The sequence below is a fragment of the Pristiophorus japonicus genome, chromosome 9, assembly GCF_044704955.1.
Source record: "Pristiophorus japonicus isolate sPriJap1 chromosome 9, sPriJap1.hap1, whole genome shotgun sequence".
In the NCBI taxonomy this organism is placed as follows: Eukaryota; Metazoa; Chordata; class Chondrichthyes; family Pristiophoridae; genus Pristiophorus; species Pristiophorus japonicus.
The window spans coordinates 19,770,498-19,787,301 of record NC_091985.1 but is presented as its reverse complement, the minus strand read 5'-3'; the positions used below and the strand labels follow the sequence as shown (position 1 = coordinate 19,787,301).

General features: G+C 41.2%; 1 protein-coding gene across 2 annotated transcripts in view; it reads right to left on the bottom strand.

Annotated features, from left to right (window-relative positions):
• Window positions 1–16,804, bottom strand: part of LOC139272952 (nuclear receptor-binding protein-like) — a 121,945-nt gene that overhangs the window by 63,345 nt on the left and 41,796 nt on the right. Inside the window, exons 6-7 of one of the 2 annotated variants that reach the window (XM_070889114.1) lie at window positions 14,859–14,953; window positions 12,787–12,813 (exon numbers count right to left, since the gene is read on the bottom strand). In XM_070889114.1, coding sequence (XP_070745215.1) covers window positions 12,787–12,813; window positions 14,859–14,953 — 122 coding nt within the window. The remainder of the gene's footprint in view (window positions 1–12,786; window positions 12,814–14,858; window positions 14,954–16,804) is intronic. The other variant, XM_070889115.1, reaches the window with a different exon arrangement.

The window sequence follows — 16,804 nt, the reverse complement described above, 5'->3', positions numbered from 1 at the left end:
TGTAGTGTAAACACATGCACTCATGCAAGAGCTAAGACTGCTAAGCATTCCCAACATAAATTTGCTTACACTTGCACATTTTAAAAGCTAAAGACAAACATAACAATACACAGTCACATCACAGGAGCCGAGAAGTGTCTCACCATTAGCAAATATCCTATGAAAGACTGTTCGCAACAGAGCGGCCGTAAGCGGGAAATAAAACAAGAAATTGATGAGTGATGGAACAGCAAGCATTCACAAATACAAACAGCTGGGTTAAAACTCCAAAAGCTTCAAACAAGACACTGCCTGTACTGTAGCTCGATGGGGAAGGGAGAATTTGAGATTCATGAAATATTTGTGCAAGACTCTTGTTTAACTCACTTTTGTTTCACTTATAGTTTCTGCAATGTGAGCTGAACAAAAGTTTACATACAGCAATGTGTTTTTCGGCCCTTGTCTAGAAGAGGAAATCACTTACCACAATAATCCAGTCAGTCAAAGGAGATTCCCTGCACAACTTATTTTAGTGTATTGCTAGGATTGCCACCTTTTGTTAGTTACAGACCGAATGGAGAAAGGGAAATAGTTGGACATGGAGTGGGGGCATGTATGACTTACTTTCAATTATGAAAATTCATTGCACACTTCAATAACTAGTGTTTTATAGGTTTAGAAGAATAGAAAAATCCCCAAATTTCCCACCTGGAAAACAGACTATATTAAAATCGATTTAGTTCAGAAATTTCACTAACTGAACCGTCTAGTGCAAAACTAGACAGGTACTATAGATGTGTGAAAAACAGCCATTTTAAAATTCACTGGTTATCTCTCTCCACCTCACCAGTATCTTGAAGGTGTTAATTGCTACAACTCGGATCTTTTAGTGACATATTTGTGGATAATGAAATTTTAAAAGCAGGTTTATCTCGCACATAAATGAAGAACCCTCTGCGTTTGGATAATTGGACTTGCTGCACTATCTGCCCTTCAGATTGTCACAGCCCATGCGTGCGCACATATGCAAGCCCCAAATAGTCCTTAAATTGGATGGACAAGGAGAGTTATGAAACTGAATCTGATTACAGTTACCAGTAGGAATGATGAATGATTGGAGTTCAGTTGATGGTGTTCAGTTGATGGTGTTCTCAATCTGCCAGCTTCAGCAAATCTCTTGAAAAATGCAAAGCAATACATATAAACTTCCTGCCTCTACACATGTAATTTTATGGGGAGAACAATGGGACAATTGCTCAACAGCATCTTTTTAACTGGATGGGATAGGATTTTAATCACTATTAAATAAAATGTAGAAATGCACTTGACTATCCACTTAGAAAATGGAGATGTGGGAACTTGATCTTTTACAGGTGAAGAACTGTTAATCTACAATAATTTCTCCCATAAACGCAAGATCAGCTGCAGACAAAGAGAACTTCAGCTTATTACTGGGTACAAAGGTAAAGATTTAGCATTATAGACTCATGAAAACTTGCTCAAATTAAATTTGCTGATCAAGTGAAAGAGACTGTCCTCCAGATCACACATTTTAACTGTCATAGATGTCGGCTCTAAATTGAGTACATCATTTAAAAGGTACTCAGATAGAAATCCACTTAAGTAGCTTCCACACACACAGTTTAAAAAAAAGAGAACACTAACTAGGAACCCAACAAACAATACAATAGATTGAGCAGGCAATTGATTGATTGCAGATCTCAAACAGTTACATCATGTTGTAAAAGTATGTTGGCTAATGGCACTGGAGAATGACCTCATCTAAATATCTAGAAACAATGGAACTATATGGCTATAAACTAATTTTTTTTGTCTCCAAGGAAGCCAGGCCTTGTGATCCAAGTGGGGCAGAGGGGGGGGGGATCAGAAAAAATGATAGCTGGATATTAAAAACATTTAAATGTGCGCATGGAAAGCCAATTATGAAGTTCTTCATACACCTTGATAATCAGAAACAAACAGACTTTTAACTAGGATCCTGAAGAATAGGAATTTGACTTGGTTGAACAAAATTCTTCAAAAAAGTGTTTTTTTTATTGAAAATCCAGTATCATTGTAGATTGGAGTATTGACACGTAGAATCAGAACTAGTGAGAGGTTCGATTACTTCAAGTTTCTGATCTCCCCTGTGCTGTGCGAGAAGCTCTTGAGCAGATTCCAGAGAGCTCAATGAAAGAGAAAGAGGAAATCTATGAGAGTCTTTAGCTGGACAGCCATCATCCAATTAACAGAAGCCAGAGAGCGAGTCACTTGGTACTGGTATCTGGCCAAATGAGGTCAAAGTAAGAAAGAGACAGAATGAAATTAGTGTTTTTTTTTAATATAAAGTTAATCAAAAAGGAAGCATAGTCCAATGTCAACCAAAGATGCTGAATGGATTCCAAATGACATTTTGGCAATACAATGAACCCTAACCTGTTATTATTTAGGGTAGTGCTCACTGAACTAGCAGGAACGGAGATGGAAGCCAGCAAACAACGAGGGAATTTTTAGTGAACATTCACAGAACAGCACACCAAAGTAAAAAACACCACAATGGTAGTAAGGAGAGCTTGTTGTACACTGATCGATGGTACAATAAACATCCTGTAGCCCACTGAGGATGGGTTGTATCACAGAAATGAAATGTTTTCATTGAAGCCTTTTTGGATCATGAGGGGATGAAAATTCTACCGATTTATTCAGGATGTATTAAAGCTTTTGGTGTAATAGAAGGGTGTCTCCCCCAAGTCACAGATACCCTGTTGGTAATGAGGTCCAATGGCTCCTCTATGTACTAGAGACTTCATATCTCATTTCAAAGAACATTTGTAATTCTGGGATTCGCACAGTCTTCCAAGTAAAGTCCCAAGTACATGATTATAATCACCAAATTGAGTGGGAAACATGAACACTAATCTCCTATATTCCCTAAAATCAATCATCACGAGGCAGGAGACTACAGACCAGTTAGCCTAACATCTGTTGTTGAGAAAATGCTGGAGTCTATTGGAAGCAGTAGCAGGACATTTGGAAAAGCATGATTCAATCAAGCAGAGTCAGCATGGTTTTATGAAAGGGAAATCATGTTTGACAAATTTGCTGAAGTTCTTTTGAGGATGTAACGAGGAGGGTGGGATAAGGGGGAACCAGTGGATGTGGTGTATTTGGATTTCCAGAAGGCATTCGATAAGGTGCCACATAAGAGGTTACTGCACAAGATAAAAGTTCACGGGGTTGGGGGTAATATATTAGCATGGTTAGAGGATTGGTTAACTAACAGAAAACAGAGAGTCGGGATAAATGGGTCATTTTCCAGTTGGATAACAGTGACTTGCTGGGTCCTCAACTATTTACAATCTATAATAATGACTCGGATGAAGGGACATAGTATAATGTAGCCAAGTTTGCTGATGATACAAAGATGGGTGGGAAAGCAAATTGTGAGGACACAAATAAATCTGCAAAGGGGTATAGACAGACTGAATGTGGGCAAAAATTTGGCAGATGGAGTATAATGTGGGAAAATGTGAGGTTATCTACTTTGGCAGAAATAACAGAAAAGCAAATTATAATTTAAAGAGAGAAAAATTGCAAAGCGCTGCAGTAGAAAGACCTGGGGGTCCTTGTGCATGAAACACAAAAAGTTAGTATGCAGGTACAGCAAGCAATCAGGAAGGCAAATAGAACGTTGGCCTTTATTGCAAGGGGGACAGAGTATAAAAGCAGAAAAGTCCTGCTACAACTGTACAGGATGTTGGTGAGGCCACAGCTCGAGTACTGCGTACAGTTTTGGTCTCAATATTTAAGGAAGGGTATACTTGCATTGGAGGCTGTTCAGAGAAGGTTCACTGGGTTGATTCTGGAGATGAGGGGATTGACTTATGAAGATAGGTTGAGCCTATACTCACTGGAGTTTAGAAGAATGGGCTCAATTTTGCCCAACCCCTTTTATCGGCGCGCTTACCTTAAGTCGTCGCCCCATCCTGGTCGCTCTTCCAAGTCCCCGGAGTCCCAGCGTCGCGTGCATTGTGAAATGGGGGAGCGGAGCAATAGGCCAGCGCCGAAAACAGTGCCGGCACATGCGCAGCGAAGTCTGTGCGCATGCTCCTGCCCTCCCAGCGTGGCCTGCGGGCTGTGAGCAGCCCCCATCCCCGGCCAAAGGGACGCCCAAATCTCGCCGCACCCTATCCCCGGCCGAGTGGCCTCCCGCACCGGCCGGCCGAGTTCCCGGGCTGAGGTAGGACTTCAGTTTTATTTTTTATTCATTGATAGTTGTGCTTGAGAGTTTTGATTTGGGGGTGGGGGGTTTTGGGCAGGTGGGGGAAAGAAAGTGTGTTGTGATGGGGAGGAAAGAGGGAAAAAAACTTGATTCTGGCATAAAGTTAGGTTCCTTCTATTTTTTAATTTGCTATTAATGAATTGCTTATTACTTTTTGCGGTTTGTTTAGTGCTTTGTAAGTCTTGGTGCAGGTCCTCAGCTTCCTTTTTATTTATGTTATTGAATGCTTATTTTTGTGCTTTGTTTAGTGCTTTGCAAGTCTTGGTGCCTTAAATGTGCTAACCTGCGCCGATTTCTTAACTGTCCGCAAGGTTTTTCAGAGCTGGCCACATACACTGACCCAAGTCGATTTGGAGTAAGTTTTAGCTGGCCAAAGTGGCATCAATGGCCAAAACTGGCAGGTGTCTGGGAATGTCCCTTTTTGAAAAAAAAGAGACTTAAAAAAAAAAAATCATTTCTAACTGACTTACTCTGGAGCAAATTCTGGGGAGAAAATGGCAGTTTTATAATTATGCCAGAAAAAACTTACTCCAAAAAAATTGATGCAAATCATGGTCAAAATTGGGCCCAATGAGAGGTGATCTTATTGAAACATATAAGATAATGAGGGGGCTTGACTAGGTGGATGCCGAGAGAATATTTCCACTCGGGAAACTCAAACTAAGGGACATAGTCTTTAAAATTATGAGGAGAAATTTCTTCTCTGAGGGTTGTAAATCTATGGAATTCTCTGCCCCAGAGAGCTGTGGAGGCTGGGTCAGTGAATATATTTAATGCGGAGATAGACAGATTTTTGTGCGATAAGGGAGTAAACGTTTATGGGGAGCAGGCAGGGAAGTGGAGCTGAGTCCATGATCAGATCAGCCATGATCTTATTGAATGGCGGAGCAGGCTCGAGGGGCCAAAAGGCCTACTCCTGCTCCTATTTCTCATGTCCTCCTGTAGCAGTACTGTAAAGATTTAAATTTATCTTCTGAAGATATTATATAAGGGATTGGCCATTAAGGACCCCAGATGGCTGTGGATGCTCAGTCTTTGAGTATATTCTAGTCAGAGGTCAATAAATATTTGGGAACTAAGAGAATCAAGGAATATGGAGATAGTGCAGGAAAGTGGAGTTGAGGTAGAAGATCAGCCATGATCTTGTTGAATGGCAGAGTATGTTCAAAGGACCAAATAGCCTGCTCCAGCTTCTATTTCTTATGTTCTTATGATGGTGACCAGTGGCTCCTAGAACTGATCAACACCTCGAGGTTAAATTCTGAAGTAAACCGAATCAAATTCAGCATACATATTCTACAGCTAGTCTGGAAAGAGTCTGTGACATCTCAATATAACTATCTTGGAAAGCGATAAACTGGTGGCTTTCAAAGCTATTTATACACAGAATATGAGGGGCAATGTAGACAAAGTCTCTTGGGAGTCACGGTCACTCCAATATGACACACCTACTGATGCAAATTTAGAACCATGCCAACCTTCCACACCAGACTTGTGGAGCTGGGCAGGTTTACAGAGCAGAGTTGATGAACCAGTTCTCCCGCAGGTCAGGGCCTCCACACACCGCTCCTTTTATGGCCCCGACCTGCCGCTGGTGTTCTTCCGCAGGTCGGGGCCTCCATGCTGCATGTCAAGGATGTCAAGGCCTTGGAGAAGGTGCAGAAGAGTTCCACTAAAATGCTACCAAGAATGGGGGATTTCATTCGGGAGAGACTGGAGCACCTAGGATTGTTCTCCTGAGAACAGAGAAGGTTATGGGAAGATTTAATAGAGTTGTTCACAATTATGAGGGGTTTTGATAGAGTAGATAGGGTGAAAACATTTCCACTGGCAGGAGGGTCAGTTAGCAGGGGACACAGATTTAAGATAATTGGGCTAAAAATCCAGGTAGGAAGTCAGGTGAAATTGTTTTATGCAACAAGTTATGATCTGGAATGCACTGTCGGAAAGGGCGCTGGAAGCAGATTCAACAGTAACTTTCAAAAGGGAATTGGATAAATACTTGAAAAGGAGAAATTTGCAGGAATATGGGGAAAGAGTTGGGGAGCGGGACTAATTGGATCATTCTTTCAAAGAGCTGGCACAGACACAATGGGCTGAATGGCCTCCTTCTGTGCTGTATGATTCTATGATAAGAAGAAAAAGGCCATTTGGTCAAACAAGCCCGCTCCTTGTACAATTGATATCAAGCTCACTTTACCACTGTATCTTTCTATTTCCAGAAACACAGCAAGTGATCTCTTAAAATAATTTACACAATTTGTTTCAATGATGGAATAAAGTCCCATGTAACTTATTCCATGTGTCTACTACCTCATTGAGGAATATAAAAGACAAGTACACCAAGGTGGCGGCACCAGAGAATATCAATGCAAGATAAATTACAAGCGCAAAAAAAGTCTTTATTCAAAGAGTGAGAACGCTGTGAAGTAACCTACCAAGCAAGAAAACAAACAAAAACCAGAGTGATCAAAATTCAACCAGATCCCATGTCAATGTTAGAGGGATGAGCTTCGATGGGCCAAGTCTCACCCTTAAATTCTCTTTTGTTCTGAATGCTATTAACTGCCTTTCAGTTACTCTGCCTCTCTCTCTTTCTTTAAAATAGAACTTTTTAGCCAAGCTTTTGATCACCTCTAATATCTCATCTTTGGCTCAGTATTCCACCTCCCCCAACCTACTAAAGCTCTGAAGTGCCTTGGGGCATTTTTACACATTAAAGGAGTTTCATATCTGCAAGTTATTCATTAAAATTTATGCCTTGTTTTTACTCAAATTGATGTAATAATCTGAGTTCACATGATCTACTTATATATCTTGAAATGATGTTCACCCCCTCCTAATCACCTACTCTGTAGATCAGAGATGTTAAGCTTCTCTAATTGCTGCTTTCAGCATTATTCTCTTTAGATTCAATCTCCAATGTCTTCACCACCTGCGCACTGTGGCTGCAATACACAACGCAGCAACTCACTCACCGAGCTAACTGAGACAACACTTACCAGTCCCACAACCATTATCACAGAGTAACAAGATCATGGGAAACCAGATTCTCCATGTTCCCCTCCAAGTTACAAATCGTGCTTACTTGAACATCTAATGCCGTTCCCGCATAATCTCTGGACCAAAATCCTTAAATTCCCCACCTAACACCATCAAATCCCTCCATGGCCTCGTCCCTCCCCATCTGTAATCTCCTCCAGCCCTACAATTCCCCCACCCCCAAGATACCTGCGCTCCTCTAATTCTGGCCTCGACTTGGGAGTATTATGTCGAATTGTGCGCAACACACTTTAGGAAGGATGTCAAGGCTTTGAAGAAGGTGCAGAGGAGTTCTACTAGAATGGTACCAAGAATGAGGGATTTCAATGAGACACTAGAGAAGCTGGGATTGTTCTCCTGAGAACAGAGAAGGTTAATGAGAGATTTAATCGCGGTGTTCAAAATTATGAGGGGTTTTGATAGAGTAGATAGGGAGAAACCATTTTCACTGGCAGGAGGGTCAGTTAGCAGGGGACACGATTTAAAATAACTGTTTAAAAATCCAGGTGGGAAATGAGGTGAAATTGTTTTATGCAGCAAGTTATGATCTGGAATGCACTGTCGGAAAGGGTGTTGGAAGCAGATTCAACAGTAACTTTCAAAAGGGAATTGGATAAATACTTGAAAAGGAGAAATTTGCAGGGCTATGGGGAAAGAGTTGGGGAGCGGGACTAATTGGATCGCTCTTTCAAAGAGCTGGCACAGACACAATGGGCTGAATGGCCTCCTTCTGTGCTGTATGATTCCACGATAAGAAAAAGGCCATTTGGTCAAACAAGCCTGCTCCTTGTACAATTGATATCAAGCTCACTTTACCACTATCCTTCTATTTCCAGAAACACAGCAAGTGATCTCTTAAAACCATTTACACTATTTGTTTCAATGATGGAATAAATTCCCATGTAACTTATTCCATGTGTCTACTACCTCATTGAGGAACATAAAAAGCTACAGACAAGTACACCAAGGTGGCAGCACCAGAGGACAGAAATGCAAGATAAATTACAAGTGCAAAAAAGTCTTCTCCGTGAGAACGCTTGAAGTAACCTACCAAGCAAGATAACAAAACAAAGCCAGAAGTGATCAAAATTCAATCAGATCCCATGTCAATGTTACAGAGGGATGAGCTTCGATGGGATGTGCCAAGTCTCACCCTTAAATTCTCTTTTGTTCTAAATGCTGCATAATTGCCTTTCAATTGCTCTGCCTCTCTCTTTCCTTAAAATAAAGCTTTTTAGCCACGCTTTTGATCACCTCTAATATCTCCATCTTTGGCTCAGTATTCCCAACCTACTAAAGCTCTGAAGTGCCTTGGGACATTTTTATACATTAAAGGAGCTTCATATATGCAAGTTATTAATTAAAATTTATGCCTTGTTCTTACTTAAATTGATGTAATAATCTGAGTTCACATGATCTACTGAGATATCTTGAAATGATGTTCACCCCCTCCTAATCACCTAATCTGCAGATCAGAGATGTTAAGCTTCTCTAATTGCTGCTTTCAGCATTATTCTCTTTAGATTCAATCTCCAAAGTCTTCACCACCTGCGCACTGTGGCTGCAATATACATCATCATCATAGGCCGTCCCTCGGAATCGAGGAGGACTTGCTTCCACTCCCAAAGTGAGTTCTTTGATGGCTGAATAGTCCGATACGAGAGCCATGGACCCTGTTACAGGTGGGACAGACATTCGTCGAGGGAAGGGGTCGGTGGGGCTGGTTTGCCACGTGCTCCTTCTGCTGCCTGCGCTTGGCTTTGCGCCGAGACAAGAAGAGCTCAACGCTCTCCCGGATAGACTTTCTCCACCTCGGGCGGTCAGCGGCCAGGGTCTCCCAGGTGTCAGTGGTGATGTCGCACTTTACCAGCGAGGCTGTGAGGGTGTCCCTATAATGCTTCCGCTGTCCTCCTTTGGCTCGTTTATCATGAAGGAGCTCCACATAAAGCATTTGCTCAGGGAGTCTCGTATCTGGCATGCGTACTATGTGGCCTGTCCAGCGAAGCTGATCAAGTGTGGTCAGTGCTTCAATACTGGGGATGTTAGCCTGGTCGAGGACACTGATGTTGGTGCGCCTGTCCTCCCAGGGGATTTGCAGGATCTTGTGGAGACATCGTTGGTGATATAGCTCCAGCGACTTGAGGTGCCTTCAAAACATCGTCCATGCCTCCGATCCATACAGGAGGGTGGGTATTACTACAGCCCTGTAGACCATGAGTTTAGTGGTAGATTTGAGGGCCTGGTCTTCAAACAATCTTTTCCTCAGACGGCCGAAGGCTGTGCTGGCGCACTGGAGGCGATACTAAACCTCCGCATCAATGTCTGCCTTTGTTGATAAGAGGCTCCCGAGATATGGGAAATGGTTCATGTTGTCCAGGGCTGCACCGTGGATCTTGATGATTGGAGGGCAGTGCTGTGCGGCGGTGACAGGCTGGTGGAGGACCTTTGTCATACGGATGTTAAGCGTAAGGCCAATGCTTTCACATGCCTCAGTGAATACACAACGCAGCAACTCACTCACCGAGCCAACACTTCCTAGTCCCACAAAGAGTAACAAGATCATGGGAAACCATCATCCCCATGTTCCCCTCCAAGTGACAAATTGTACTCACTTGAACATATATTGCCATTCCCTCATAATCTCTGGACCAAAATCCTCAAATTACCTACCCAACACCATTTTCAAAATCCCTCCAAGGCCTCGCCCCTCCCTATCTCTAATCTCCTCCAGCTCCACAACCACCACCACCAGCCCCCACGTCAGAGATGTCTGCGCTCCTCTAATTCTGGCCTCTTGATTATCCCTGATTTTAATCGCTCCACCATTGGTAGCCGTATCTTCAGCTGCCAAGGCCCCAAGCTCTGGAATTCTCTGCTTAAACCTCTCCACCCTTCGTTAAGATGCTCCTTAATACCTACCTGTTTGATCATGCTTTTGGTCATCTGCCCTAATTTCTCCCGATGTGGCTCAATGTAAAATTTTGTTTTAGAACATTCCTGTGAAGCACCTTGGGACGTTTTACTATGTTAAAAGATGATTTATAAATACAAATTGTTGCTGTGAGAACATCATTACCACAAAGACTGCAGTAGTTCAAGAAGGCAGTCTATCACCTTCTCAGGACCACTATTGCTTGTCATATCCCCTGAAAAAAAAGCATTGTTCTTTTTTTAATACCCTCTCTAAAGCATGCACATCCTTTTTGAAGTGTGGTGACCAAAACTGACCACAGTACTCCAAATGTGGTCTCATCAGTGCTGTCAAGCCTCAACACAACCTCTGCAGACTTGTACTCTAAGTCTGCCAATAAACCTAACAATCCATTTGGTTAATTCCTTCCTCACATTGACGTGATAGTGAATGCGACAGCTGTACTATTTCCAGAGTCTCTTTCTAATTTCCGTGTTAATCCCGCTCCAATATGTTTGCCTGCTGAGCTGTATCATTGATAAATTATTTTGCAAATCATGAATTACAATCTATATCCCTGCATCTGTCCATTTTGTGCCAGAGCCAAGGTCATTTCTGTACATTGGAGATGGGAGAAACTAGGAAATCCTGAAAAACTAATTAACTCTCCTTCCCCATGCCCTTTGTTAGCAACCTGCCTGCAGCCAGGTTTTGTCATGTCGTTGCAAATGGACACTTCACATGATATGGGGACTGATTGCCAATTGAAATATCTTGACTATCAGAATCAAGATGAACAGATGTAGCAGCAATTCCATAAGATACCTTTAAGTTTTGGAATTCAGAGTCAGACTTCTCAAGAAATAAGAGGAAGCATCCTAAGCAACCAACTTCTCTGAACTTCCAACTGTAACCTCCAGCCTCGAGTCTATTTTGTTGATCATTCCTCTTAGCTCCATTCTGTTTAATCTCAAAACACATCTTCCTCTGTTTTTTCAAATCAAGACTCTGCACACTAACCATCAATTTTTATTCTTTAAAGCATGCTTTAACAGTGTATCTCCCTATCTCCTTTATTCTTTCTTGCCTCCTACAATCTAAGACACTTAATCTAAAGTTTGGGATCATCTAATCATTACTTGATTTATTTTGCCCTGTTGTACACTTGGTAATCTTAGTAATATCCTGCACTACGAGCAGGCCTAGGTTTCTCAAAACATAAGTTTTGTGCAGCCAAATCAATGGAGCAGCTTTGATGGGGAACAAATTAGGTGACATATTGGGACAAGTATGTTTATTAGACTGAAAATTCTTATAATTATATGCACAGTGAGCTAAACTAAACTACCTATGGAGAGGATGTCAAAGTACATTCCTTTACGTATATACCCATGCACCATAAAATCCAAGCCATGTGTTTTCACTACTCCCTTTTTATAAAGTAACTGTTCTGGTAATTAAAAGCATAACGTGCGACAATGACCAAGTCCCCACCCTATACTTGGAGGATGAAGGTGATGCGAAGGTACGACAAAGGCTATATGCTTCATTGATGTTTTAATTTGTGTTTTATGCCACCAGTTTTATCATCTTTGAAGCACACCATGTTGGAAATTATATTGGGATTCAAAGAAGCAACTGAAGACAAATTGCAGTCCCCTCCCTCCCCCACACACAGGATTTTTGAATTTGGCCATTCAGAGTTGTTTTTGGTCGCAAGCTGTACAAGAAACCATCCTCTTTGGTCAGAGCTGTCAGAGGCAATATTCTGGATAGGTCACCCATAAGCCTCTGGATGAGCAAGCTGCAGTGGTGACAATATCTTTACCAAAAGATGCAGCATCTCGTATCCCTCACCTGTGCGGTCAGAGACTTTGCACTTGGTTAAGACTAGAACCGGATGATTTATTGAGAGCATGGACATATTCCTGGGGCAGGTGTCTGCATAAAAGATACTCTGACCCGATAAAGCGTTGTACCCAGCAGATAACACTTGCATGGCGGATCATCGAGAAGATCAATCAAGAAGGTCTTGATCCGGTATATAATTGTTTAAGCTGTTGATTATTTTTTTTGAGCTGTTGATTATTTTTTTCCAACTAATTAAAATAGGATTTGTTGGGGGAAGGGGGAAGATAAAGAGACGGTCCCTATGATTTACCCATGTCGGTGGTCCTAGACTGACATTTGATTTTTTTCTAACAATTTTCATGGTTAAGATTTAGAAGAGATTGAAATATTCTGCACAAAAAAAGTCAAATCCCAGTGACAAAACTATATAGTAGACAAAAAAAACCCAGACTTATGGCATTGCACTTCAGTCACTTAAATGAGCCACTCAGATGTGAAGACTATACTTGAGCTGCTATGGAGAAATTGAACAGCTGCCCAAAGGTGGAGTTTAAAAAAAAATTAGGCTATGAAGAGTTAATTGTTCACAGCATTGCTAACTTTGAAGTTTAAATGGACAATATCGATATGATTTTCCCTCAAGGCCTTGGGCAATCTGAAGGAACATGCACAAATGCATAATTGAGCCATGCATAAAATGCAATGCACCATTTTCACTCACTCCTATTATAATGGTGTCCTGATTGAACTGTACATACAAAATACAGCAAATGAAAAAGTCAGTAAGTTGTCTTCACAAAGGTCACTGTGACATAAACCCAAATTATTAGTCATACCGCGAGTTATGTTGCAAGTGCCCACTCTCAGTCACAAACAATTCTGTTTTCCTTCTTTTCTGCTCCCTCCCAAACACAGGTGCTTAACACTAGCAACGTATAAAGTAAATTTTTATCCTAAATATAAAAAGGATATTATTTAATTTCAGATAGTTTTCAATCTCCATTGCATTACATTTAAATCATTTGCTATGGAGAAGTGAAGAACCAGACATTGTTTTTGCAGGAGTTGGGAAAAGGGGCAGGAAGAAGGGGAAAAGAAAGAAACGTCACACATACCAAGTTTTAATAAAGGAATATAAAGCTTAAGGTTTTTTGAAAGAAACTAGGTTAGAACCTCAAAATAAATATTGCAGACTTGCAAGTACACCCAAAACAGTATAGTCACTGAGTAAATGCATTGTGCAGTGTACAGAGTCATATAGACCATGAAGATCTCAGGTGCAACTCCAAGTTTGTCCTGGGTTAACTGGCCAAGGTGGTGGCAGCACACAGGATTGAACTCGTCATGATGCTTTCCTTTAGCCATAGTAAAACAGCCTGCTGATTTGGCTCATACAAGAATGGCCACTTGGACAATGTTCTGGAAAGCTGCAGGCAACGATGAAAACCTCAGGTGCACCATCTTAAGGATAGGAGCAGCAAAAATTGCCATGGATTGCTCATCCATTCACTCTTCCCCAAAATACTAAGAATCTAAAAGTTGTTGTTCACTGGTCTGGGTGTTTGTGTGACTGGAAGGCTATTGCCAGTGGGGTTCCACAGGGCTCGGTGCTCGGTCCCTTGATTTTTGTAGTATCTATTAATGATTTAGACTTAAATACAGGGGGCATGATAAAGAAGTTTGCAGATGATACAAAAATTGTCCGTGTGGTTGACAATGGGGAGGAAAACTTTAGACTGCAGGAAGATATCGATGGACTGGTCAGTTGGGCAGAAAAGTGGAAAACGGAATTAAATTCGCAGAAGTGTGAGGTAATGCATTTGGGGAGGTGAAACAAGGCGCAATAAATGGGAGGATACGGAGAGCTATGGAGGAACAGAGGGACCTTGAAGTGTATGTCCACAGATCCTTAAAGGAAGGACAGGTCGATAAAGTGGTTAAAAAGGCATACAGAATGCTTTTTTTTTATTGGCTGAGGAAAAGAATATAAGCAGAAAAGTTATGCTAGAACTGTATAAAACACTAGTTAGGCCACAGCTTGACTACTGCGTACAGTTCTGGTCACCACATTACAGGAAAAATGTGATTGCACTCGAGAGTGTAGAGGAGTTTTATGAGGACGTTGCCAGGACTGGAAAATTTTAGCTATGAGGAAAGATTGGATAGGCTGAGGGGAGATTTAATTGAAGTGTATAAAATTATGAGGGGCCTCGATAGTGGATAGGACAGACTTATTTCCCTTTGCAGAGGAGTCAATAACCAGGGGGCATAGATTTAAAGTAATTGGTAGAAGGGATTAGAGTGGAGATGAGGAAAACATTTTTCACCCAGAGGGTGGCGGGGGTCCGGAACTCACAATCTGAAAGGGTGGCAGTGGCAGAACGCTCATCACATTTAAAAAGTACTTGGATGCGCACTTGGAGCAGTGACCTGCAGGGCTACAGACCGTGTGTTGGAAGGCTGGGGAGTTCTTTTTTGACTGGCACAGACACGATGGGCCGAATGGCCTCCTTCTGCGTCGTAATTTTTTTTATGATTTCCTATGCTCCACAGGTTCAATTTTGTGCAGCACCATTGCAGTGTTAAGTGATGTTAGTGAGAAAGGGCATTTGTAACTTTATTGTTGAAAGTTTTAAAATCTAGTAACTTAGCTTTATTAATCTATAAATTTGAGTCAAAAGATTGGCTAGATGGGACAAATAAAGTTTTCTCATTTTTAGATTCTTAATAATCTTTTATTTTGCCATCGAGATTCAACATATTGCGAGTAAATACAGAGTTCCCAATACTTACCAGACCCAATTTTTATAAGTCCATTATGCTGGATGAATATGGTGTCACAGGTCAGATTGCCATGAATGATGGGAGGATCACAAGAGTGGAGGTAGCTGGCAAATAAACCAAAATCAACAAACTGAGAAACTTGGCTGTTACTTTGGACATGCAAAGAATTTTACTCAACTAAAATATTTTGTTTTAGTTTGGCACTTTACAAAAGGATCTTGTGTGCAATTAGAGAACAAATTATACACTTAGCTACATTTGTACAATATTTAGGATTTTCTTTTAAATAAAATAAATTTAAATACATTTCTGAATCTTTACATTTTTAAACTAATCTGATACTCTTCTGTCGCCATATAATTTAACAGCGCTCCAACCAAGGGTTTGGGCATATTGCCACCACCCAGGACGCAACCAATACCCACTGGCCTGTTGCCAGGAGATGCTGTGGACTATCGAATTTTGTCTCTTTCCCATGATTTTACCGTTCCTGATTGGAGGAAGTCTCTAGTTAGCACCTCCCTGCTTCATGTGTCTCAGGTCAGGAACTGAATAGAACTTGCATTTCTATAGCACTCATAAACGTGCTATTATTCAGCGGCACTATGTTGCTGAAGATTTCTGGATGACATTGCTAATTTTCCATCTGGCATCTTCAAAGTCCGGACAGGTCCATCAAAAGCATTTGGTGAGGCGAAAAACAGGCACGTGTTTAGCTGTTACGCACCAAGCTAAAATACTAGAGGAACAAGCTCAATAGACTGAATGGACTTTGTTCAACCGTGACTTCTATTGAGAGCGAATGATTTGTTCTAATGGATGGAAGGACTTTCCCTACTTGTGATCAGAAAAGGAAAGGCTGAAAATTTCAAAACTGAAAGCATCAGATGAAGGTAAACTGCAATGCGTTAATTCTGGAAGCACTTAAAACAGCTATTTGTTTTCCTGATTACATACTGCTTGCTGCAGCACTCACATCTCAGTCAAAACAAAAACCAAAAGAACAGACAGCTTGAAGACATTATTCTAGGTTATTAAAAATATCCCTTCTGCATCCCTGAGCTACTGATCAACACTTAGATAAAAAGAAAACCAGGAATATTGGAAATATAAACTGAAACTGAAAATACACAGCAGGCTGTTCAGCAGAAAGATGGGATTTTTAAACAAGTTAAGGGGCGAGCACAGGTTCATGTTCTCTGTTCTTTTAAAGCCACGAATACATAACATATCAAATTAGAAAAACATGGACAGAACTTTCCTCCTTTTTTAAAAAAAAAACCCACCCGATCTTAATATTTTTTTTTGTTTCCCATGCCAGCTGGTAATAATTCCGCCATTCACACCCAATCTCGACTCAGCTTTTTCTAGCGTCTGCCATTACCATCTCAAGTTGGCCCATCATCCCTTTTGTCTCTCAAATCTCTCCTGCCTTCCACCCCGACAGACCTTCCTTTTTGTTCTTTCCTCCCCTTCAGTGCTCATTAAGAATGTTAATTTTGAACTTTCGCCAGTTCTGACGAAGGGTCATCGACCTGAAACGTTAACTCTGTTTCTCCCTCCACAGATGCTGCTTAACCCGCTGAGTATTTCCAGCATTTTCTGTTTTTATTTCAGATTCCAGCATCCACAGTAGTTTGCTTTTGTGTTTGGGTGGGAAGGCTGTGACAGGAGCAGACAATTGGTTACCTTTTCTTTCAGAAGCTGTGCATTTCCACCAATTTGTTTATTTCATGAGTGTCCTTTACACCAGCATGAAATAGAAAACCCAATAACTTGGAACTGACTCCTTTACACAAAAAGGCTCAGTTTTCCCCCCAGATTAGATGTGACACAAATAGGCCTGCTATTATTATTTTTTTTTAAAAAAAAGACAAGAAGCACATTGGCCACCATCTGGTCCTCTGATCAATCTGGTGCAATGAAGTTTAAGATTTTCCATCACCTTTTACCTC